The sequence below is a fragment of the Struthio camelus genome, chromosome 3, assembly GCF_040807025.1.
Source record: "Struthio camelus isolate bStrCam1 chromosome 3, bStrCam1.hap1, whole genome shotgun sequence".
NCBI classification, from domain to species: domain Eukaryota; kingdom Metazoa; phylum Chordata; class Aves; order Struthioniformes; family Struthionidae; genus Struthio; species Struthio camelus.
This window is the reverse complement of record NC_090944.1, coordinates 18,276,374-18,302,621: the sequence shown is the minus strand read 5'-3', so window position 1 is coordinate 18,302,621 and position 26,248 is coordinate 18,276,374. Positions and strand designations below refer to the sequence as shown.

The 26,248-nt window shown below is 47.0% G+C and overlaps 1 protein-coding gene across 1 annotated transcript; it reads left to right on the top strand.

Moving 5' to 3' along the window:
* The first annotated feature begins 92 nt into the window (after window positions 1–92).
* On the top strand, window positions 93–2,493 carry RHOB (ras homolog family member B). Its single transcript, XM_068937081.1, has one exon. It carries the CDS (start codon window positions 444–446, stop codon window positions 1,032–1,034), a length of 591 nt encoding a protein of 196 aa, XP_068793182.1. The 5' UTR covers window positions 93–443; the 3' UTR covers window positions 1,035–2,493.
* The last annotated feature ends 23,755 nt before the right edge of the window (window positions 2,494–26,248 follow it).

Sequence of the window (26,248 nt, the reverse complement as noted above, 5' to 3'; positions counted from 1 at the left end):
ACCTCACTCGCTTCGCTCCCATTGGCCGGCTATATTAAGAAAGTGGCCAGCGCCTTTAAATAGCGGCGCTGGGCGCAGCTTGCGGCAGTGGCGGCGGCGCGGCGCGGAGCGGGAGGCTGCGGAGCGGAGCGGAGCAGGGCTCGGCGGGCGGCGGCAGCGGCAGCAGCAGCAGCAGCAGTGCCAGCGCTTCGCCGCCGAGGCCCGAGCAGAGCGGAGCCGGCGCCGCTGGCCGCAGCGGGGGCGCTCCCGGCCGTGCGGGTGCCCGAGGGCGCAGGCCGGAGGCGGGCGGGGAGAGCAGGGCTGCGCCCGCCTGGCCGCGCGGGCCCCGGCTCGCCACGGTGCCCTGTGACAAGGCAGAGGAAGGGGCAGGCGGCGGCGGCCGAGGGGAGGAGGGCGCTGCCATCGTCCTGCTGCACAACAAGGCCAGCTTGGCGAGCCTGGCCATGGCTGCCATCCGCAAGAAGCTGGTGGTGGTGGGGGACGGCGCCTGCGGCAAGACCTGCCTCCTCATCGTCTTCAGCAAGGACGAGTTCCCCGAGGTGTACGTGCCCACCGTCTTCGAGAACTACGTGGCCGACATTGAGGTGGACGGCAAGCAGGTGGAGTTGGCCCTCTGGGACACGGCCGGCCAGGAGGACTACGACCGCCTGCGCCCCCTCTCCTACCCCGACACCGACGTGATCCTCATGTGCTTCTCTGTGGACAGCCCGGACTCGCTGGAGAACATCCCGGAGAAGTGGGTGCCTGAAGTCAAGCATTTCTGTCCCAACGTCCCCATCATCCTGGTGGCCAACAAGAAAGACCTGCGCAACGATGAGCACGTGCGCAACGAGCTAGCCCGCATGAAGCAGGAGCCGGTGCGCACCGAGGATGGCCGTGCCATGGCCATTCGCATCCAGGCCTACGACTACCTAGAGTGCTCGGCCAAGACCAAGGAGGGCGTCCGGGAGGTTTTCGAGACCGCCACCCGGGCGGCCTTGCAGAAGCGTTACGGCACCCAGAATGGCTGCATCAACTGCTGCAAAGTCCTATAGGGTGCAGCTGGCCCATGGCCCCCAGGTCACCTGTTGGCAGGTGGAGAGGAGTTGGGTTATGCACATGCGTAGGGGACATGCTGCCTCAGCCTTGGCCAAGGAGAGTTGTGCTGACTTGGCCACGGGGGTGATGGGTGGGGGGGGGGTTGCATGCCCTGAGGTCTGGTGGGGGGGGGAGGAAAGGTGGGAAGAAGCCTCCTCCCAGCACTGCTCCCTGCGAGTTAACTGCTGACCCTCACCAACCAAAAGCTGCTGAGACTGGACTGCGTGAACCGTGTGCCCGGCTCTTCCCCCTTGGCCCACCACCTGTGGCTCCTGGCTCTTGCACAGCCTCCTTGCCCTCCTCGGAGGAGGGCAGTGGAGTTGAGGTGCTCCAAGAGACTCTTGCAGCTTGTGTGCATGTGTCTGCCTCCCCCGGCCCCTGCGTGGGTGGGCTGGGGAAGGGGCTGCGTCACGGGCTGCCGGCAGCATCCCACCTCCCTGGCGGATGTCGTGGCCTGAGCCTTGGCCTGCTGCGGAGCATTGTGCCCTGTGGCCGGGCCATCGCCAGCCATGCGTGTATATATCTTACCTTTTCTGTTTTGTGCAAATGGGGGTAGGGCAGGGGGAGCTTATTTACAGTGAAGCGGGGAGGGGGTGCCCAGCTGGGACTTGCCTTGTGTGGAGGAGCTTGCCCGGAGGGACTGATGCCTGCTGATAATGTGAGCCTTGAACTGACTCCAGCTGCAGAAGTCGCCAGGCTGGAAAGTGAGAAGCTGGACTGCTTCATCCTTCTTGCTGGACATCATCTTCCTGATGGACGTGGCAGGATGAGCAAGGGGGGAGGGGGTGATATTGCCATATATTACGATCTTGGTGCCTGCTCCTTCATTTAATGTCTTCTGCAAATATGTCGATTTGGGTTTATTTAAGAGTTTATTTTCAAGAGAATTTACTTTGCACAACTTGGGTTTTATTTTTTTTAAATTAAACACTCAATGCACTTGTCATCGGCATACAACACTGTAGCATTGCAAACACTCTACGCAGTAACCTCATCTGGGTCCTTTTTTTTAAATTGTGATTTTTTTTCTTTTGACAGAAGAGGAAATAAAACCACTGTATCTTTGCCTTGAGGGAGAAAAAAATGGGTGAAAGCACTGTTCCTTGTGCATTGAGTACATCAAGTTTAATACTCAAGGGCAGTTTAAAGTATTTAGGTTTATTTAAAACTTATTTTCACAGGGTGGCAAACCTGGGTGAAAATAATCTTGCGTTTCTCTGGTTCAGAGAACAAATGTATCCATTTATGTTTGTTTACTTTTCTTTCCCTCTTCCCCAACAGTGGTACTGAGACTGTTTCTGTTTTTAATAAACTGACATGGCAAAAACAATGAGATGTATATGATGTTTACATAAAACTATGAGCTGTGTATGCAGTTTTTTATGTAAAGTATTAAAAGATTCTATGCTGACCGTTTGTGAGAGCATTGTTTTAATTTTATAGAGCTCAGCTTACAAAAATAAACCTCAAAGGTGTTGGAGTGGAAAAGAGTCACTTCCTGCCTGCACACACTCTTTTTAGCAGGACTGGTGGATTTATTTTCTGTGCGGGAAGCCAGATTCTTAGTTTTCTGTGCAGGCTGAGCCTGGCAGTGCGCTTGGACAATAACCAGGGGACTGATCAGCGTCCCCTTGCTGTTAGAGACCAGCTGGGGGACACAAGCTACTCTCGTGCTGCTGGGGGGGGGGGGGGGGGAGGTCTTCCTGGTGCAGGCTGTGGGTCCTATGCTCTGTGGTCACTGCTCTTTGGTGGCCAGAGCCAGGGATTGTGGCTGCACCCGTTGGTTCTGTGAGGTTTGGGCTTGTTTAATAACAAAGCAGTGCTGTTACTGCAGAGAACTGAAAGGTAGCAGCAGCTGTGGGGCTCAGGTTAGGGCCAAATATCTCTTTAAGAAAGCAATGTTTACTTCGTGGACTGTCCTTTGAGTGAATACCTTTGCTGGAAGCAGCAGGGCTTGTGGATGGGCTGCAGTTGCTGGTGAATCAGAAGCAGGAGGCTACACTTACACTGCACGTTCCAAGGCATGTCAATAGATTTTCTAATTGCTTGCCTCATTAATTCCATAGAAATGCAAGAAAATTTATTTTTTTCTATGTTGGGCAGCCCTGGCAGGGTTACAACCTTTCTTCCCTCATCATCTCTGCACTTTGAGGCGTGACCTCTGTTCCTTGAGCTCTGGGCCAATGCAGGCCTAAGTGCAAAGGCTTGCGTGTGGTGGTGGAGGAACCTTTGTGGGGAGGAGGAGGTACCTGCGTGTGGTGGTGGAGGTAGCTGCATCACCGACAGCTTCAGGCAGAAGAGACGGCGTCAGACAACGCCAGAAGCAAGCAGAGCTGTCTTTGCCTTCTCTTTTAACAGCCAGGCAGCGTTTCACTGACACCATATGTCACTTTGAACCCTTCTGTGTGGTGTTTTGGCTTCAAATGTGGAGAGCATCACGGCTGTCCACCTGCAACTGTAGCAAATGATCTGCATTCCTCATTTATTAAGAAGAGTCTTAGAGATTAAGAGGTGTGAGGTGTTCCTCAGTCTGGTACAAAATGCATTACATAGACTTTGGTCTAACAGTGAGTGAGGCCTATGCATAAAGTGCTGAGGTCTCCCTTTGTTTCGGAAAAACTCCCTTAAGTACCTCTAAGAGAAATCTCTTTACATTGCAGCTTTGCCTGAGGGTCTGCTCCGGACAGTTTTATATTTTTGCAAATCCTCTTGACTCCTTTTGCAGGGGTGTGAGAAAGAAACCAAGCCTCTTGTTTATCTAGCATATGAATATTTGCTAGGATGCGCTGGGTTGTTCAGAAACATTCACAAATTTCAAGGCAAACGAGCTACATTTAACTGTTCTTGCTTTGTACACAGAGGGCTCTGTAAGCCGCCTGCTGAAGCTCATAGAACTTCTCCTACAGACCACCATATATATAGATTGTGGGCTTCTTGTTCTACCTTTGGAAAGTCAATCATAAATAATATGGAAAACTCCGGGTGTGTATTTTAAAGACTTCAAATACTAGACTACACACTCAGTTCATGACGTGAGTTTATTCTGTTGCTTCATATGGCCCTTAATGAAAGATAATGGCATTTTCACTTAGACAATTCAGAAAGGATTTTTTAAAAGATACCCAAGCACCATGTTTTGGGTATCTGTCTCCAAGGATTTCAATATTTCCTGATACTAAAAAGGTAAGTTTCTCAGCCTCAGTTTGAAAATCCTAAAATCACTTCTTTGAAAAAAATATTGACTTTTTATTTTTAAAGGGCCATGGCCAAACTCTCCATTCTTACAAAGACATTCAAAAGCCCAATTCTACATATTTTAGCACTTTTCCAAACAGTATCAATCAATGATAATAAAATTAGCATGGGAAACTTTTTCTTCAAGCTGACTGTGATAGCTGCCAAACATATAAATTTGTTGAGACTGTACAGCAATAACTAATCTTCACAAAATCCCAAAGGCGAAAGCACTAATACTTGTATTTTAAACAGTGGGAAAAGAGTTAGCATTGCATCTCTGTATAATTAGCTCTATCAATATTTTCCACTAACGTGCTTACAAGGTAATTACATTCATTATTTCAAATTGGACTTTTGTCCAAGTCGGGGCTACAGTATGTGGCCCAAGGGGGAAAAAATGTAAGAAAGCACATTTCAGTTTTAACTGAGCGTGAACTTTCGCCAGTACTTGTGAAGTCATGAATAAGCCTACAGAGTGAGATCCTAGCGTGGGAGTCCACCCTTCGGGGTCAGATGGCAGGATCGGAGCGATAATGTGTTCTGCCTTGTGCCACATACTGTACTTGTTCATTAACATCTCCTCTTTGGCAGGGAGGACACACAGCTCATCCCACCCTCGCTTGTCCCTCGCTTGTCTTCCTCTGGTCCCCTGCCTGGTCTTCTGTAGCCTTTTGATAGGAGAAGAGGAGACAGGGAGCAGTTCCTTAGAGCATCAAAAGACGCTTAACAACCAGCTCATCTCTTAGCGCACCCCTGCACATGGCTGAGCACTCAGAGACTTTCTCTGCTGTGTCCTCATGCCTACACACATGTCCCCAGCTGAGGGAAGGCTGCACCTTCCCTTACTCTATTGAGGCACATGTTCAGGCTCCACAAAGGGATGCTTCTGCTGGTGGAAGCCCAAGCTCCACTGGGGGAGTTTGCCCAGGTGATGATATGAGCCCACCCTTAGCAGCAAGTCCTGGAAGTGCAGAAAAACCTCATTCAAAGGCCCATTCGTCTCAGTTGTTCTCTGTTCAAGCGAGGAGGCCGCTTCCACGCTCTTACCCTGTGACCCAGTTGGACACTCTGTCAGTGCAAGGGTATCTCCTCGGGGCAGACTGAAAATTAAGTCCCTCAGGGAAGGTCAGTACCTTCCTCTCTCCTTTAAGAGATGCAGTAACAGAAGTTGTAAGTAGTCTTTAGGTGAACAAGTGGAGACTGTCTGTTTAAACTGCAAAACAAAGGATAACTTCTCTTTCACTGGGCGTCAGTAAAAATCACTGGTAGTTTTGGTAAAATGTTTATTAAGGTACTTGTTTTGCAAGGAAATGAGATCGCATGTTTTCTCCATCCTTTTTTCTTACTCTCCTGCAACTCCACATGCTACAGTAGGGTTGCATGGATGTAAGCAAGAGCAGAATTTGAAGCAATGTCTTCTTATACGGCTTTTAGTTTTTGCAGCAATAACTTAATACAGCTCCATTTGCCTTACTGTTCATTGGGTGGGTTTCAATTCTGTTTTAGCAATTCAATAAAGAATGAGCACAAACTCAGTGTACCGGAAAAGAAAGAAGTACTTTGAGGAAATCCAGGAGTATTTTACTAGTGTCAGTGTCACCGACTTTAAGTCATTCATGGGTTTTATTCCTTGACTGCAGAAAGTAAAAGATGCTCAGTTTCATCTTTCGGATATTAGTGAAGGTTAGCACTAGTGAATCCAGTTCTTTCCTTTTTATGCTGGCTCTGTAGCAGTATCTGTTCATAAACAGAAATTAAATAAATAGTCTACTGAGCTAACTTCAAAAGCTCTGTCTAAGACAAGTCATTTGTCCCTGGCTGGTCTGAAGAACTCTTCACGGGTCTGGCTCATCCGGTCTGTATGTGAAGATAGTTGCTCTAGGTCAGCGAATCAGGTCGTCTTCAGTGTTTAGGCAGCTAGCAGAAATGGTGGAGTGGAGGAAGCTAATAAGCACCTACCTCAAGGAAGCATCTGGAGAAAGGCTTAGATCTATTGCTGGAGGAGTCTCTTCTTTGAAACCAGGGCAGCTGCTCGAGGAAGCTCCTCGTGGATATCTTCAGGTGTGGAGACTAAGGGAGGGAAGGATCTCAGCTAACTTCAGCCATCTCAAAGTTAGGTGTCTTGTCTAAGCTAATCGTCCAGGGGCCCTTTATAGCCATCAGGTAGAAACAGTACAGGCAGCAATTCTCCGCTGCCAGGGAAGGGAAGACTTTGGCCTCCGGGAGTGCTCGAGGGAGAAGCCGCGTGAGCGAGGCTTTGCTGACACCGCTGCCTGCTCACCTCACCCCAGAGCAGCTGACGTGCTGATAGGTCTGTTCCTGCAGCGGTTGACGTGGCGGGTGACATTTGCCCCCTCGAGCATTACTTGTCTAAAATGTAGCTGTCTAGGCCACATCTGTTGTTTCCCTACTCTGGGTAGCCAGCAGAAAGAGCCAGAGTAGGGTCCCCCATGCGGCTGAGCGGATCCTGCCACTGCTGCAGGGAGGCAGCGGTTTTTCTGCCAGGCTGGTGAGCTCAGCTGGCTCATCCAGCGCCAGCGCTGGCACCAGGGCTGGGGCAAGGAAGGAGAGGGAGAAATGTTGTCTACAGAGGGAGTCTGAGCAACTTAACTACATCTAGACAGAGAATGCCAGAGAGTTCAAATTAGGGTGAGATAGTTTGTGAGTACAGGTGTACACACAACATCATCAGGCCTAGGATCTGGGGGAGATGTGTATATACCGATATTACCAGAGAGATGCCTCTATGGGCTTGGTTTGTGTAGCCTGATGATGCAATGGATGGACATTTTTTTCCGCCCAACCAGAGGAGAGAATGAGTTGTTCCTATCCTCTTGATTTTTTCAGAGTTCCTGTTGAGAGGAAGGAGCTTTCTTAGATTTGCTTGCAGTGCCAGTGGTAAGCCACAGTTTGAGATAAGCAGCAGTCAGATACATTAAGTTTTGTGGGCAGACACTCTCACTCTGCCCAATAAGAAGGACCTTTCTCAGCTTTCCACAGGGTCGGCGCAGCAAGAGGCTTTGTGCTTACTTTTAACAGGTGCCTATATGTGTCAGCAGTTTATTATTCATGCATAATTCAGCAGAAAATACCACTTGCTATAATAATAAGTGCAGGCATACCTGCTTCTCTTATATGAATGAAATACTGAACTCATGATAAAAGGTGGGATGTAAGAATAGAGGTTGGAACCAGAGGCCCTGATGCAATATCCGTATCGAATTGTAGCGGCATAGCAGGAAGAATATTAGATTGGTGCCTGCAGCACATAGTAAATACATGTATACACTTTTAAACAGCCTGAGTGTTGTTTTTGTGTGTGCTAAATCTTGGTTCCAAATAAAGGGGACCGGTGGATGAGATTTAGCTCTAAATACTTGATTCCGTTGCTTTTACGCCACTCATCCTCCCCTGCATTCAAAGCTTGATGTGGCAGGGCTGGAGAGAGGAATTTGGAAACAAAGTGGGTTTCCTGGTGGGCTCATTTGCATGATAATGTCCCCTCCTCTCCCAGCTCTCAGGGACAAGGGGGGGCTGCGGCAACCTTTGGAAACCCACTGCGGTCTCCAAGGAGGCAGGAAGGAGGGAGGGAGGTGCTGGCGGGCTGAGGTCCTGGAATAGCCTTTTCTCCTGGTGCCAAGCTTTTGTGCAGTGGGTTTTTTCCCTCACATACATGACCTCAGCAGAACAAGTCAGGAATGTAGAATCAGGTCTTGTTTTGCAGACTTTTCTGGGATTTGATGTCAGCAGTCTGACCCTTTCCGGGATATCCGATTGTCTCCTTCAGTGGAAACAGAGTGAGTTTTAGACTAGAAGTTTTCATAATGGCGTGCATAGCTAGATGTAGACACGCTATCTATCTGTGTAAAAAATGGAAAAGAAAATCCATCCTCTCGCATTTCAGATTGAGTAAATGGGCAGTTTGCATCTTTAGTCTCATCAGTCCTGAAGATACTAAGGAACATCACGGCTTGCTGTGCAAGTATAACTTAGGTTAGTGATAAAAGTTGTACAGCCACCCTGACAGATTAATGCATTCTCTTTTTTTCTTCTGAGGGTAGAACAATCTTTATGTTTCAGGACTTAAACTGACCCGGCCCCCATGGACATCTGCAAGAAACTCCTCCAAGTTTCAGGTTACTCTAGAAGTATCCATAAGTTTTTCTCATACACTCTGAATTTCTCTGACATTTGGGGGGAGAGACACTAAAGTCGCTATCGTCTAGAGCATCAAGGAGACTGAGTGGGAGAGAGTTAACGTCAAAACATCCTTGTACCAACCTGTCTCCCCACAGTGAGGTGGCGGGCAGGCAAAGTTTTCACAGTTTTCACAGTTTTCACACTCCGATGCTTGCATTTTATCCCAGTGTTCCCAGAACAAGGAGTCTTTCAGCTAGGGACAAAAAGAAAGCTGGAGACACTTTGTATCGCTGATGATTCCAGTGTTTCACTCAAAACACTCCTGAGGATAAACTAGAATGAGACGCTGGCAAGACCAAGAGATGCATGTACGTGTAAAATGGTAAGAAGGGGAGTGAACTGTAATAATTTTTTTGCAATCTGGAATTTAGCAAAGGTGTGACTAATGCCCGGCCTCCTGCTAACAGCCCGCCTTGGTTCCCACACGCCGGTGGCCCCTCCAGTGCTCTCATTGACTAACACTGTCATGTTAAATTTAGAGCAACTGTTGTCAACCTATATTTAGCTTCGAAGATTGCTGCCTCTGTTTCAGACTTGAAAAGGGCTTGGGTGTGGGAAGGCTTCTTTGTCTTTTTCAGCCCTAGCACTGTGTTTAATAAAAAGCCACTACCCCGCTGCACATGCCTAGCTTGACTTGCATCTTTAGAGTAATACAGCTAGAGCAAGTGGTAGTATGTAATATGAGACACCGGTTTCAGCCATTTTTTTAACTCAATTGGTATAGGCTTGTATTTGAAGCATAAACTTCTGAAATTTTATGTGCCATATGCTAGGTGAGGAAATAAGCCTGACAGAGATTTCTTCCGTGTGATCATGAGAAAGTGGGGCACACAATCATTTAAAAGCGTTGAAGGGCTTACCTACAGCTTGTTTGCCCCTAAGCCAACCGCTGCCTAAATCCTGCCTGAAGCTGCGTGAGCGAGGTGGGGACCCCAGGAGCAGGGAGCTGCTGTGCCCTTGCCGTGCACCCCTGGGCAGCTCACGGTGAGCTGCTCGTGAGCTGCATTTGGTGGTGAGCACGGGGCAGGTGCGGACAAGGGGTCCCTGCTACCCTCGAGGCATGCTGGCCTGCAGGGCCGGTGTGCATGGGTGCCCCAGGCACTCTTCTAGCACAAGCGCCTCATAGCAAGCGCAGGATTCCCCCATACCATACAGCAGACAAAGCATAAATAATGTACCGATTCCCTCCACAGGTGAGACTGAGCTCGGGAACTCTGCGTTCTTCAGGACTATTATAAGCTTATCTAAGGAGGTAAATTTATCAGCATAATTACACTGATATCAACACAGTCATATGACTATTGGCGCACTGGTAGAACTTCCTGTGTTATTACCGCACTGATCTTTCGCAGGTTGGTGCCCTCCCGCTAGGATTGTCCACATGGTAAACCGTAGCAGCAGGGAAATGATATGAGCGTGATAACCCCAGCACATTCCTCTGCAAGCAGCAGCAGGCTGACCAAGAGCAATGCCTAAACTGGAGCCATAGCTCATTCGGCAGCGGCTGAAAATTCACTGCAAAAGTTTCTTGTTCTCATTTTGCTCCTTTGATCTGTTTAAAAAAGATCAAGTTTCAGCGGAAAATCAGCCAGGATGAACCACAGAGGGCTAGAATTACCTGCAGGCAAAGAAGCCAGGGCAAGACGAGATAAACATTTCAGGCTGCTCTCAGTCCTTACTCAGCTAGTGTTTGAGCGCAGGACTGATAGGGGGCCGTATCAGTTGCTCTTAATGTTAAAGATCCAAATGTTTAAAATTTAAAGCAAACATTTATTAGGCGTTCCCAGGTGGCTAGTTTGTAAACCAGTCACGCACGGGTTTTGGAACTCTCGGCTCTTCTGCGGTCAGACTGGCCCCAAATTAATTTTGTACGTGAATGGTTTTAATAAAACTAAGAAAAATATGCAGTCTCACATGCTAAATTTGCATGGGAAATGAGTGGCTGTGCTCTCAAAAGCTAACAAGAAACAACGTGGAAAGTGCTCACAGCCCAAAATGTGCTGAGTTGCGCTAATGCATGAAATTAACGGAGGAGGCAGTGGCGCTGAGGCTGGGCTGGGGGCCTTTCGAACTGCACTTAATGTATGGCCTATTAACTCACATCTCTGCATCACTGCTGGACGGCACTGGCAAATGTTGTGTATTCTGTGAAATGAAGTGGCAGCTCTGTCTGGGCTTTGGCCACCAGCTTCTCAAACCTACTACTAACAAACTGAAGGAAATTTAAGTGAAGGTTTTGGAATGATTATTTTCCCATACAGAAACACTTGTTAGATAATGGATTGTTTTGGATCTCTCTGAAATTATTAAAATATTGCCCTTGGTATAGCTAACGCCTGTTTTTATTGCTGTGCAGATATAACCTAATCGTATTTTAACTCTTTCTCACACTCCCGGTAAAGTGCTGGTAGATTTTAGACCATCTTTAATGAGCGTTTCTGGACAAGGGAACTGTTGTGTGTAGGGTGATCAAGGTGTCTCAGCAAAACTGTAGATAGCACAGGTTGGTGATGGTTTTCTGGACAAAAGATAGGTCTGGAAAATCAAATGCAAATAGCTATGCTAACAAGATTGTTTAATCCATACTATTTGCAAGACTGAAATTTTCCAGAGTTTGAGAGTTTCATAACTGCTCTATAGAATTTCCTTAAAGCTTCTCTTAAAGTTTCTCTTAAAGCTCTTCAGCCTTTTGTTTATTTTAAACAATTCAGACTAGACAACTCTTTTTGTGCTTGAAAATGGTACTACAAAAATAATGAATAGCCCTGAAGAAAAAAAACAACAACCAATTCTCTAGAAACCATCAGACATTTTCAGCAAAAAATCTCCAAGCGCTGAAGGAGTCACGCTGGCACGCAGCCCCATCGTCTGGGTTACTGCAGAGCTCTGTGACGTCTCTGGGACAGATTCCCAGCTAGCTGAGTTCCTTGGCTAAGGGCTGCAGATCCTAGAAAGTAACAGACCTGCTTCCTCTAACTGATACTTGATTTGCTGAGGATTTTGTGGACGCCCCTCTTTCCCCACAAGCCAAATTTTAGTCTCCCACTCCAGGACTGAGACGGTGGGTTGTGTCTCTGGGGAGCAGAGCACTAAATGGAAAAGCCCAGCCCATGGTAAGGCTGAGGGGTTTTTGTTTTGGTTTTTTTCCGGGCATGTCATTTGCCACCAAAGAGAAGTTCTAACAGTCAGAAGCTGTCCACATGTTGAGAGGAAATTCATGCCTCTGTTTCACCTAAGTTAATGTCAGTGTTGGCCCATCTTTGGACCAGGTGACCTGATGAGGTCCTTCCAACCTAGATTATCCTATGACTCTGAAAGTCATGTCTTAGATGTCACTCACAAAATCAGGAGGGGATCAAGCTCATCTTTCACCTACTATCCCCTAGGGAGACCTACATTCAAATCTCTCTCCTCCCTGCGTGACAGTTTTGATGTTGCAGTGACTGTCCTACCCACCACACAGCTTATGCAGTCAGTCATCAAGCCCTCAAGGGAAAATATGTCAAAAATTTCCATCCTGTTATACTCTGAGGCTATTGTTTAAACTGAAGGAAGATGACTGAGTTTCACAGGTGAAATGAGGACCAGTACTGAACTATGTGGGACACCAGGTGAACAGAGATGACAGTGCAGAGAAGCATACCCTCACCCGGCCTGTTATGCCTATTAAATGGGGCTTCTTAAACACCGGGACCATGCCCTGCACTGGGAGGATGTTTCCTTCCTGACAACTAGGGTTTAAGGCTAGGATCGCTGCGAGGGTCGCGCTCCTAGCTCCAGCTCAGGTGCAGATCCCCTGTGATTGATGTCTGGAGCCTGGCTGTGATCGTACACCCTCATTGCTGTATGTGGAGTTTGGCATACCGCACATTTCTAAGCCAAAGCACAAAATATGCAATGATGTTAAGCAGTGCAATGAGGATAGGTGCTGACCTCCTCCACAGCGCTGTCCCTGGCACTGCACGCAGGGAATGTCACAATGTTTAGAGTTAAAGCTTCACCTGTGATAGCCATGTGATATAGGAGACTTGTTGGGCTTGCTTGCTGCATCTCTCTGGGTCTGTCCAGCCTTCACAACTGCAAAAAAGAGCCTGAGGGCAGCTGTCATGGGGAACTGTAAAGGCTGAGAAAGGACAACATGCAATTTTCTTAGTACAAATGGAGGCTGGACAGAAGAACATCCGACCTACTCAGCTCGATAGCTTGAGCATTTCACCCGCTTCTAAAAAGCTCTACCAGAGACCTCGTGGTACAGCACGCAGCTTTGGCTTGAGAGAGGTTAGAAGCAAGAGCTGGGAAGATCTGTGTGTCTGGCTGGAGCCTCCTCAACACCTTGTTCAGCTGACAGAGCCCTACTAGAGTTGAAAGAGACCTGTTAGACTGTTCGGTCCCTCTTGCAGTTTTAAGTAGTGTGCTAATTTTTGATGTAAACAGGGCCTGGGTAACTCGCCACTGTGAACACATAATTATAGCTTTGATTGTAGACAAACTGAGACATGCTGCACGATGCCTTTGTCTCCTGGACAGCAGCTGAACAACTAGCTAAATTGCAACTGAATTGCAGCTTTATCGCACCATAACATTAGGCGTTATTCAGGCACCGTGTGAGGTGTTTTCCTCACATAATGTGCTGTGCTGATAATATCCTGACTGTCACGCGTCTCTGCATGGGAAACCACGGGCTCTAGCCATCGCTCCTGCTCTTGCGCTGCTCAGGTGGCAGACCCCGGGGCATTCAGGATTTCAGGCATTCAGGCAGACGTGGAGGCTGAGACTCCCCCCTCTCTCCACACCAGTTGGGCTGCCCGCTCTGGTGTGGGCACACACCAGCCCAGGAGCCCCTTCCGATCTCACCACATCTGGCCCTGGTTGTTACAGGTACCGTCTCTCTGCACGGACAGTTGTAGTCAGCATTGCACTAACAGCCCTTGTCCCAGGTGCAGACCCCGGCTGTATCCTGACTGGGGTGGATGTGCTCTGTGTATCCTCTCCATCCTAGATCTGCTAATCCCCTAGGATTTTCCCATATTACCAGAATCTCTCTGAAAGTCAGTCTTTACGGATGGAAAATTTTCAGCTGGCCTTCTCCTAGGGAGATGTTTCAGTGTCTGTTTTTCTCTTGGGCAGCTGTAGGGGAGATGCATCGTGTCTGTGGTGCAGAAGCATGAGTGGAACAATTCCCAGTATAAGTAAAAGCAGGCAAGGTCTCAGACTATTTATTTTGAGTATTACTGACAGCCTTTCTCTCGGCTTGACACAGAACCATCTTACCTGTGTTTCATGATGCTTTTGGCCTGGGGAACAATATATATCTTAATATAATCCGCTCCCCCGCTGCCACGGAAGAGAATCTGACTTATTCATGACTGAATTCACGCTGCACCGCAGATACCCGCTCTGATAAGGCAATGCTGCACTACGCGCATGGGCCTTGTTTGCTGCCTGTGCCTTGAGTAACCCCTTTTTGCCAGCAATGAGGCAAATTCAGAAGTGGGGAGGGTGAAAGGGAGCTGAGTCACTGCTGATTCGCATGCTGGGCCCATTTTTGTGCCTGAAACAGCTGAATTTATTTTCCATAACTGTCAGTCATGGGAAGTAGCTTTGTTTTTCTGTTTTAAAAGAGAAAGGAAAAATGACTTTGAAAGCCCGCAAGCATCTATTAGTTATTAGGACTGATGGCGCTAGACTGCACTTGTAGAGCATTTATTCCTCCTACACCTTCGATAACTCAGCTTTGTACTGTGAGAGCAACAAATTACTCTTATAAAACAGTACTGTCAAGTTTGAGGTGCGTTTCCTCTCCCCACTCAGGCTGTAGTAAGTACCATAAGGAAAGGGATGCTTCCTAGGTGAGTTAATAGATTAAGTGTTGGGAGGGGGAATTGTTTGCTTTTCGAGCTTGCTCAACAGTTTAACAAGCTCTGGAAGCACTTTATATGAGCTATTTAGTTTTTTTAGAAATCAGCTGTCATGATTCACATGTCCTCTTAGTTTGGTATTCCTGCTTCCTCACAAGCCTTTCTCCCCATCACTTTTGGCACACAGGTGGGATTTCAATGACTCAATGCTCTGCTGCCTGTGAGCCTCCAGCGGCCTTACCTCCAGTAGCAGCCGTGGCGGTATTGCCATTTGCCACCCTGAACCATGTTCAGCTGCGATAATCCAGGCACCTGTTAAAATCAAGAGCTGACAGAAAGACTGTTCTTCAGTGTCTCATTTCAGAAATTTTTTTAAATCCAGGGAATCTCTTAGCTGCCCAAAATAAAGACTATTTCTTCCATGCAAACCTATTTTGAAAGATCTCTTTCTTTAATCTTGAGAGAGAGGGAGAGAGGCAGGCAAATGCCATCCCTGTCTGGTGTGTGTGCTCTGCTCTGGTGCTCTGTGCAGAGCACTGTCAGTCCTTTTTCCACATTAACAAGCTGGCCAGCTGCCTGGCAACTTCTGTGCTTGGTCTGGAGGGCGGGTTGCTAGGACTGAGCCTTTAGAAATAAGGGAAAAAGATGCAGAGCCCTCTTGATCCCTGAAGAATGCTCACCTTCGCATATGACTCAATGAAAAAAACACCTGGTAATCAGTCTCCTCTCCTTTCCCTGGCCCAGGGTAAGGGAAGGACCCCCATTAATTTCTCTTGGCTATATTTTAGCAGTTTATAGAGAAACAAGTACAACCCCTCCAAAGATGGCAATATTCCACCTTGGACAGGGAGAATTATCACCAGGACCTTGCTGGGCCCTTCAGCGGAGCAGTCAATGAAGACGGGATTTGGGGAGTGCACTCCTTTCACATTAAACATGTGGCATTTCTGCCAAATCCCCGGGCTTGATAGCTGGATAAGAAAGATCATCTTTATCAGCATCTTTGCACAGCTCTTATCTGGCCACAGATGCTAACAGCACCATGTTTGCCCTTCACTCATGCCGTTTTTGTTTAGCAGAGGAAACTGTTGGCTCTCCCTCTTCAGATGTTTTCTGCCCTGCAGATAAGAAAAAGTAAATGAGGCTGAAAAGATGCCAGGGGCACCTGACTCTCCTTCCTTTCCTCATGTTCATTCATAGTTGACTCACAAGGGATTCCCCCCCCCCCCCCCCCCGCCAAGTATTTCTTCTCCTTTTGATAACAAAGTGCCTGCTGTTCACAGGATACATAGAATGTGAAGCAAAGGAAATACAGCCATGGCAACAAATGAACAGCCTAAAAGGTGCTGGACTTGCATCCTTACATCTTCTACCTACCATGTATCATTATCCCTATTGCATTTCTTCCTTTCAGTCTCCTTAAACTGTGCCCTCTGTGATTCTCACCACGCATACAGAACCACCCTTCTCCATAGTAACTGGCAGCTAAATATTTAACAGTCTGACAGCATCTTTTTCAGTCATAGGGCTTTTATTTCTTGAGATTACCAGAACTTCGGGTTTTCACATGGTCCATTTAAGCCATCAGCTGTTTCTGGGTCCGTGGGGATGTCATCTAGCCGGTGGGGTGTAGGACAGGCTCTGCCATGGCAGCTATTGCTGGGCAGTTGGTGGGAAAGCTTTAGAAGGGGTTTCCTACCAAAAAACTTTTTTGTCAGGAGAAATACACTGGGCTTCAGGTGCCCCCTCAATCTTTCTATGCCTTAAGGCAAGAAAGCTAATGTTCCTTATAAATGTTTCTAATTACTGGCTTGGTTGTGGATAATACCATCAGCCACCCTGAACATCTGCTCTGCTATGCAATCTCCTCTGCGGGCCTGGCTCATACATGCTTCTGGTATTAGTTTCATGTGATAACTATGTGGGACAAGGAGGGGATTTAGAAATCCCCAGAAATAGCGCTATCAGAACAGCTCAGAGCGTGAAGGTGCTATACACCACTTAGCTCATTTCCCTCCCATATGGGACTAGATAAAACACATTTCTTCCTGCATCACTGCATCTACACTACAGGGTTTATATTTCTTTTAGAGTGCCAGTTTTTGTATGTAGACAAGGCTGAGGCTGTTACTTTGAAGCACCTGTGGTGCTTATGCACAATGTGGAAGGCGTTTCTTCTTCCATTTTCGATCCCTTCTGCACCCCTTGTTTCTGTGTCCTGGGAGTGTACCAGTACACAGTGGTGGCTGCTGTTCACCTCCCAGTGATGCTTTCAACAGGGATCAGAGCTTGCCAGCAAGGGCTGCCTTCAGGCACAGACAACCTGGGGCATCAGCTGCTGGGGAAGAGAAAAGCCACTGCCAGGTGCTGCCTTCCTGCCCTGAGCTCCAGCTCAGGAACGCAGCCTGGTTTAGCTGGGGAGTGGAGGGGTGAAACCAACAGTCAGAGCTAGCAGCAGCAGCATTCCAGGCACATCCCCATTTCCCTGCTCCCTGACACTGTAGGATTTCCCCTGGGTCTCTTTGCCTGTCCTATTCCCCCCATTTCCACAGCCAGAACAGGCGAAGCCTTGGCTTTTCCTTCTCCTAGTGGGAAAATTCAGCTGTGCCGACAGAAACTCCATTGCAAATGATAGGACTGAAGTTTTGTTGAAGTAATAACTAAACCTGCTTGGCAGGCATTGTAAGGCAGTGAAAGCCTTGCAGTTTGCCATTGCTTAATTTTTTTAATAAGCTACTTTCAGGCAGGAGAAGCATGGCCAACTAGTGCGTGTGATGCATGGTGTCAGGAGCCTTCCACTGTGATTCTAGGTCAGCTGTTGATTCTCCTAGGCAAAACATTTCATCCCTTTAGGGTCCCCTCTCCCCTCTCATGATTCATACTGTTTCAATCTGTTCATCCAGTACCTAAGACAACTAGTCTCTGACACTGCTTCTTCTCTGCGCTGGTAGAATTGTAGCAGCACAATGAGACTTTTAAAGGCATTTTGAAAAAACCAGCCAGGCTTGTCACTGCTGGTCAAGGAACAGCACCATTTGTCAAGAAAGGTTAGGACTCAAGGAAACTTGCACAGAGATATTTATAACATGGCTGCTTACTGGGAGGAGGGAGGCATCTCTGAATAGGTTTTAGAGAGCAGAAATAGGCCAGCCTTGAAGGTGAAAAGGTGTGAACTTCTATTTAGGGAACGCTGAATGACTGGAGTTGCATAAGAAAGTAACTAATAGTGGATAAAGCCAGTACAACATCTGCCTCAGCTCACAGTATGTCTGGGATGTCAAGGCCAGATTCTGTCCCCTTTGTTCAGCACTGATACCTGACCTGAATAAGGAAAGCAGAATCTGGTTATTCGTTTTGGGTTTTTCATGCACTTAACTAGATCTTTGTTGGGCCCTGAACGTTCCTTGGAAGGGAATCTGAGTGGTTTGAGGTGTTGATGCAAAGTGACAAGTCTGCAACTTGCGATAAGAAGGAATATCGAAGATGGTATTGTTGTTTCACCTTGTGTTTTTGACAGCTGATGAAATTATGTACTGAATACTGCCTTTCTATTAGCTGTGCCTTAATTGCCTTGGACTCAAGTAGCCTTTTAAGCAAGGGCTGTTAGCCATTTTCACAATTCTAGATTTTAATCATCACCATCTTGTAAATTCCTTCTTCAGAGGCTGAGCCTGCTGGAAAGATTTGCAAGGAGCTTGCAGGAGTGTTTTATAGAAGCAGCCCCTCTTTTCCCCTGGGGAATTACAACCCCATAAGTCTTCATTTTGCTTGACATTCCAATTTGCAGCTTCGGTGCCACAAGAAATGCCTTGGTTTTCAGTTTAGTGATGAAGCTTGTGATATCACAAGTGTAACAGAAAAATGAAGCTCTGCAAAGGTCTAGTTAAGTTTTTCCTTTGCTAATGTACATAGCCAACAAGACAGGAAGAAAACCATCACTCCAGTTGAGGTATTTAGATACATATTTAATGATGAACATGAAAGCCTTCCCTCCACTGTGGTGTTTGGCCACAAATATTAATAGCTGGCCTGAAGAGTGCAGTCACAGAGTTAGATTGTTTCATGAACACTGGGGCAGGGCAGAGAGGCCTCACTACTAGCCCAGACCACCTGCAATTTAAGTCTAAGTACAGAAGAAGAAGGTATCACTGGTATCACTCGTTCACGTTCATTCATGCCCTAGAGCAGGCAGCTGTGGGATGCAGGGTCTGGTGCAAAATGATGCCTCTGCACAATGACTGTTCAGCAGCTCAGCCTCTGCACTGCTAGCCTAATTCTCTAAGAGGTATTAGCTCTGTCATTGCAGCCAGATTCCTATGTATAATATTTTATCTTTGGCTGCCTAAATGACTCCCTCGCAGTTTCAGCAAGGACTTGCAGACTTGCTATTGTTCGGGAGTGTTGTCATGCCCTGTTAAACACACTCTGCAATAGGGCAATGCTGCTCCAATGTGCCATTCATACTGTTTGTCCTGTGCTTGGTGGACAGCTGGGGACAATATATCACACATACAGATGCTCTGTTAGCTTGAATTGGGCATTGCAGAGGGAGAAAGGAAAGTGCTAACAGCTGAATGGGCATTGCAGAGGAAGAGAGGAAAGTGCTAATAGTCTTATTTATCCTCACAGAGGGTATGATTCACCACCCAATCTTTTTTTCTCACCTGCTTGCCTGGTCAATGTTCCCAGACACAGTGCTTTCTGTATGGCAGCAGGAGGTGGGATGTACAGCCCCCCCACATCCTGCGGCAGTCTGAGGACTGCTAAGGTACAGCTGGACAGACCAAAGCCTTACGCTCAAATTAGAGTACTTCTTGCTTTTCCATCTGCAATGCCTTCCTCAGACCCAAGTGGCTTGACTAAGAAAGTTGCTGTCCCACAGTCCTGGTTACAAATGAATTAATGGCTGCCTTCCCGGCCCGAGAGATTCCCCTGAACCTTGTTGTAATGCCCTCTCCTCCTCAGCCCTCTGAAATCCTTACAGGGAGTGACAACTAAACTAAAAAGCAGATACGTTTAATTCTGGGGGAAAATGAACTTTTATGAAAAAATTTTTCCCATGACAGTGGCAAGAGGCCCAAGAGGAGGCCATCTCAGTTCCTGTTCATTTCTCCGCATAGGAAAGGCTTGTTACCTTGATGTAAGTAGGGACAGGATTTGGCTTGGTCCGCAAAACCCTTGTCTCTCCTGCAATAGCCCTGCACCTTTGTGAACCAGCAAGAATGCAGTGACATCCTACTGTGCTTCTCTATTATTTTCTTCCCAATCACTGGCAACTTATAGCCCTGTAAGGGCTGCCTTTCTAGTCAAAGAGCTTCTGCAGGGGACAGGTGCCCAGGAGGCAGCTCCGTGATGAAGAGATTTATCTTTTACCTTCTGCTCATGTAGTAGGATGCATGGAGATATCCCCTTTCCACCAGGTCTTGAATCCCTTATTTTGGACCTGTAGAAGGTTTTTGAGGGGTTCCAGGTTCTTGGCAGTGGGTCTTTGGGACTCTTGTGTATAGGAATAAAGCAACTACCTCTTGGTGCTGGCTGTGGTCTGTGTTTCAGAGCTGTCCAAAACCAATCATGGCAGCAAAACCTGCACAGCTGGTTTGCGCACAGTTTGGAGTGCAAACAGGCACATCGCTTAGCAGAGGTACTTTGCCCAGCAGGCAAAGTGAGCTGTAATGCTACTCAGAGTGATAAGCTCTGCGATGGATGAGAGGAAGTGTTATAACGCTGTGTAGTTCTCCCTATCCCTTGCCATCCACATTCACATCTACCAGTCCTTTAAGTGGTACGGATATCTACTGCCCAGTTGTGACCTTCATTTCTCCAGACTATCCTTTTTTGTGCAGTGTAGAAGGCACTGCAGGAATAGCCTTAGCAATGAAATGCCAAATGGGCCAAGAGTGAGCATTGATAAAGATGTGTGCGGGGGGACATTGTTGCGTAGGCACCCCTTGCATTTTCCATGCTCTCTACCTTTGGCTCATGTCGATGGGGACTGCTGCTTCCCATAAAACATGGGTTGAAGCAGTGAACCATTAAAACAGGGAAAACACTTTGGTTCTCTTTCCTTTCCACTTCCACAGGCTGATGGAGGAAGCAGTATTGTGAGGCCAACCCCAGGACTGAAGCTGGCAGCCAAGAAGTAGCTCTTTGCCTTTGCCAGTCACTGCTCTCTTTGTTTCCCTTACTAGAGGCTTTTCTTTTGCTGGTGGTGCCACTGCAGAACGCACAGAGGAGGTTGTGTAAGGAGGCAGGATACCTTTTAAAACTCTTTGGACTCTTTGACAGAGCTGGCGATGTACACGCATGTGCCCAGGTGCTAAATGACCTTGCTCCAGCTTTTGAAGTTTGGTAAATGAATAACCGCTCTCTCCCGGGCAGGACTGCAAACTTTGTGCTTTGTTAGCAGCAATGACGAAATCCCAGCAAACTTCCCCGTATTGAGGTGACATGAAGATAGCCCTTCCCCCTCTGACAGTGGGAAGGATGTCCTTTCCTCCATGCCTGCTTCTGAAAATCCACAGGTCTGATTTTCCGTGCTCTCAGTGTCTGCTGAGCAGGTAGTCTCACTGCTTCCTCAGCCACAGTGTTTGAAGGCTGGAGGTGAAACCGTACGGCAGTCTGTGGGCTCGTTGAACCATGAGCCTTCAAGGGGGAGCGCTTGTTTTAGGCAACAGGACAGCACTGAGTCTCTTAGACCTACAAAGGATAGGAAGATGCACTCTGACAAGACAGTGCTGCTAGTGAAACTCACATTTCCCCTAAGAAGTAGGGAAATTATGGCTTCTCTTTCAGGGCAAAGTCTAGGTTTACGCATCCAGGGCTGAATCCCTGCCTTTGGATAAGCACACAGTCATTAAGTTCAACAGTAGCTGTGTGTACATCTGGGAAGGAAAAATTTTACCTGCTGCTGTGGGCTCAGCAGGACACAGGTCTGCCTTTCCAAGTAAAAGGCAACATTGTCTCATGGTCACAACGCTTTTGCCCACTGTTAACTTCCCTGGCATGCTTTAGGAAGCGCTGGCTGTCCTAGCCCACTGATGCTCTGCTGTCCTGATCTGCTGAAGCAGTCTCCTCCCAGCCAATACACTTTTCTACTATTGCCTGAAGTCAATACCCCACTCAGGTGGGCAAGTGGATGCTTTCTAGAGCAAGGCTTGCTCCGCTAATCAGCTGAGTAGAGAGAAGCTCTAAGAGCTGTTGTGTGGGCATCACAGTGAACTTTGCATTAGGTGGCATACGGCTGGCAAGAAGCCACGGGCTGCCAAAACTGCCAAAGCTGTCACATAAAAGTGATGCCTGTGCTGAGCTCTGTGAACTGCTGAATTTAGGCTCATTTAGTTGTGCTTATGTGAGCCTTGACTATAAGCGTAGGTAACATACACTAAGAGATTTTCTCCAAGTGCCTGTCCTGAATATGGGGTCTGCTTGGTGCAGTGATGAGGGGAGAATTCCTTATCCAAAGTTACAGACACCTGTAGGTCATTGTATATTGCCTGGTTTGGAGATGGGGCTGCTGTCACTGAATTAGTGCTTGCCACCTGCACCCAGCTCAGCTCTTGGGAATCTCTGGTTGGATGCACCAGGGAAGGACAGGGTCTAACAAGTCACTTACGTTCTCATTCTCAAGACCAACTGACTCTCACTCACTATAGGGTCAGAAAATGCATGAGCTCTCTGAAAACACAGAAGTTACCAGTCTCAGACACTGGCAAAATGCATCTCTTCTTGACTCTGTATTCATACAGAAAAGTTTGAGTTTAAACAAAATTGACTTTCCTGCTTCTCTTGGTCAGATGGCTGCAAGTGCATTAGATGAGTCCCCTTGTTGCCATGGGAATGCTGTAAAAGAGAGATTTGCTGTGGGAGATGGGGAGTATTTGCTCCTTACATGGCCAACATGAGTTGCTTGCCATTAGAAGCACTTCTGCAGGGAAGCACTGTGCCATAGGATGGCCTCTCAGTCAGAGCTTAGTATTATAAAGTCTCCATCCACCTTAATTAATGAGTTGCTTCACGTTTCCTTGGCCAAGGAATATGTGAATCACAAGTTTGTGTAGAAAAAAAGCAAGTGGGTGTATTAAAAAAATGGAAGTTCTGTAATTAAATCCAATACACATCATGTTACAATTTGACATGGCAATTTGAACCCATGCCTAACTTTACCGTACTTTTTTCAGTCTCTCCTACTTGGTTATGCATCATAATAACAATGGGCAGGTTTCTAGATAAACACTGCATAGGAGATGCTTTTGGAAGTGCCTGTGATGAAATGCCTGGCTGTCAGAAGGCTCCATCAAAGGCATGGTATGTGCCACACACTACTTGGAGCACATTCAGTGCCAGGCTCGGGTTACAAAAGGAGCCTTGCGCAGCACCTGCACATTCAGTCCTCATCAGGGATCACCTTCCCCATGACTCTTTTCCTGGCAATCCACACAACTGTGCCTTTCTCCTGGTGCTGGGTGTACTTTCTGTGTTCAGCAGAAAGAAGAGGAAAACCAGCCCGGAAAAAAAGCAGGAGACTTTTCTGATCTTTCCTTCTAACTGTTGCTATTTTTTAATGCAGGTCTATATCCCAGCATCACAAATGCTTAACCTTAAATGCTTTCGAAATTTAGAAGTGGTCAGATAAGATTTGCACTTCAGTTTTGTTTTCCTTTGTACTCCTGGCTGAGACTGCAAGCGTGGCTGCCAAGTTCACACAAGAAAGGCTTCGCTTATGGTATGTCTAGCCAGGAACATACACAGTAGCGCCAGGAGACACGCAAGAAAGCCATTTGTGTGAGACTGCCAGCCTTAATTCGGAAAGTTAGTGTTCAGAGGGTTCAGACTGATGTCCAGATCTCTCATGCTTTTCCACACCATAATGCTGAATATTCTGACATTTATCCATCACTAGACAGACGGTCTTGCAGGCTCAATAAGCCAATTAGGTTAGCCTTACATCACTTGTGAATAATCCTGATTTTCATGTGTGTTTTGGACTGTTAAATTCTCACCCCACTTTGAAGTATCCTGAAGCTCATGCACATAAGACACATGAACACCTTGTGTCAAGGATGAGAGTCATGATTATCTGCTACTGAAGTTGTTCAAAAGTGTCCTGCTTTGAACAGAAGTTCTCCTTTGAAAGAAAGACTGTGATTAGACCTTATCTCTAACCCTTTCTAAACTTTAAAAAGTCTCTAAAATCAGTTTAGTTATGTTTCTGGAACTATCAGCTATCAGCTATCAGCTGTCTGCTCCCACCGTCCACAATATGTTCCTGGATGTCGGCTGCCACCCAGAGACCTTCCAACGATCCTTTCATCATGCCAGGTGCTCAATGGCACCATCACCACCTTCCTGGGTACAGATGTGTCTTGAGATGAGTCCTCTCCAGGACTGAGGTGCTGCCAGGACTTCAATGTGGAGCACGGCAGCAAGGAGATAGCTATGACAGAGATAGAGGATAGAGCTGCACTGAGCAAGCTCAGGGAAAGAGAGGGCGAAAGAGCTCTCCAAAAGCCAGAGCAGAAGGTAACACCAGCTGCCGTGACTGCTGATACCCAGGATGGGCTCCCAGCTGCCCCTTTCTGTGCTGCCCACCCCCTCTGGCCTATGCCTTCCTTTTTTCAGTCGTTCCTTAGTTGAAAGAGCAGGTAGAAGAATGAATCCAGTCTGTGTGTGCATATGTGTATATGCGTGACGGGGGAAATAGGGAAGATGCTTGGCACCTTCTGGAAATGCTTTTGTTTTCTCTGAACCTCTCTGTCAGAAGCAGGGAAGAGCCCCTGCTATACCAGTGTTTTCAGAAGCCCTGTCCGGTCTTGCCAAGCTAAACGGATTCTGACACCTACCCATCACATAAGCCTTGTTTTTCCAGGTAAGAAAGTGCTCTTCCTGTGCAGGAACTTCTTTTCCTCTCCTGTAATTGCTGTTGATTGAATATTGAATATTACATACTATAAAACCTTGGCATTTAAGCATTAATTAAGAAGCATTTGGACCTTTGCCATGTGGCTTTTTGATCTCTTTGGAGTCTTATTTGAACTCTAGTTTTGTAACACACCTCACTATGATGTGTTTGGTTCCTACACACAGTGTCGTAGGAAAGAGCAACACTGCCTGCTGTTCGCAAGTGTTCCCACAAACTTTCTGTTCCATATCCTCCAAAACTGTTTCTCTAATCAGCGTCAATAGGCTTAAAGATGCACACAGAGCACCTGAAGGAAAAGCAACGGCACAATCTGCACACGCAGACTTCCTGAAGAGGAAAAGAGATGCTGAGGAGACCACTGCCTGCCTAGAAACAGCATCTGGGCTGCATGTTGCTTTGTTCTCCTTCCCTGGGAGTAGAGCTCCCCTGGTGTAGCCCATCTGTGTGATGGGAATGTACTTGTTTGTTGGGGGAACCTGCAGAGAGCTTGGTCCATCTGTAAGAGCTTGTCTATGCACAAGCATTGCATTGCTTTACATGCCTGCAGCTCAGGTGGTGCTACACCCTGGCACAAGGGCAGTTACACTTATAGAAAAGCCTTTTTACTGATACAAGCTGCACTGGGGAATAAGCTGGTGCAGAACATGACATTACTATATAATGTCTGCACTGTGAACTCTACGTATTGAACTGTCTTGGTGGAAATGCAAGCTGGTTACACTACTCCAAGTGCTGTATGTGTGTGCACCCTAAGACTATGAGAACTGTCTTAAGATGCTTGAGCCAGAATGATTTTAACATTTCTTTCTTTGCAATGCTGAGAAATGACTCACTCTCTTCAGGACTTGATCCTGAGGGCAGGAGTGGGAGCAGGTGTAAGAAACTAAGCTGAAACAAAGGTTAGGTTCAGGCCCAAGAAAATTTTCTGCTGCCATTGTGGGTGGATAATGACACAGCTTCCATAGACTGACAGCGCAGCAGCACAAAACCCAGGCAATGGGGTGAACACAGGCAAGAACTATTTAAATGAGAAAGGCTATGCTTTGGATTTTTATGTGGAAGATCTAATTATGGGGACTTAAAATACTGTAAGTGCAGCTACTTCAGATCATTAAGTGCTGCCTTGCTCACAGCATGGAGGAACATTAGCGGGTTGTTTCAGACAAAGTGTGTAAGGACCTGTTTCTTTATCCCTTCTCACACAGCCAAACCTTTCTTATGACAACGGCTCATGAAGATCAAAGTTATTACACTGGAAATAGCTACTTTGCAGAACCTGATCACTCGATTTGGTTAAAAGATTTTAATCTGAGTCTTTTGCTGTTGCAGTTGTAAGGGACAGAGGAATGCTGGACAGTGTCAAGTCTCATATCAGGGTATAGCACGGTTGGATGCAACTCCACCAAAAAGATGAAAGTTATGTTTGTTTCCTCTTAGAGTGGATAAGATTCCAGCCTTGTAACTCCAGCAACAGTAGAAGTGCACTATAGTATTAGTAAGCTCTTACCCCGGCAGATTTCTAGCTCTTGAAGGCTAATAGGACAGAAATTCAATAAATACTACTCTGTGTCAGGCTTTGGCTATACCAGGGAAGTAAAATACTGTTGGAAGTAGCTATTTGCTACAGAAAAATGTCTGTGTTACTAACAACAGTTGTTGCCTTGTTTCAAATGGCTACTTGCTGTGTAAGGCCAAGATTTACCTACATGCTGCCATAATCTCCCTGTTTTAAAGAACTTGCCCTTCTGGTTTTCACTCACCTCTCTCACTACAAAACATACTCCCTCCCCAGGAAAACAAGAAAGAAGCCTTCCTGTGAGTCACCTTCCTGGGAGTCACCAAGGTAGTTCCTGCATGGTGCATGTTCTCTTTCCTTTGCCCTCAGATATATGATTTCACATACAGCAACATCTTGGCTTTGCATGCAGTGAAACAGAGGCTCCTGTACAACTCCGGC

Coding starts and splice junctions, on each gene's coding strand:
- RHOB (XM_068937081.1), top strand. CDS start 444: ATGGCTGCCATCCGCAAGAAGCTGGTGGTGGTGGGGGACGGCGCCTGC.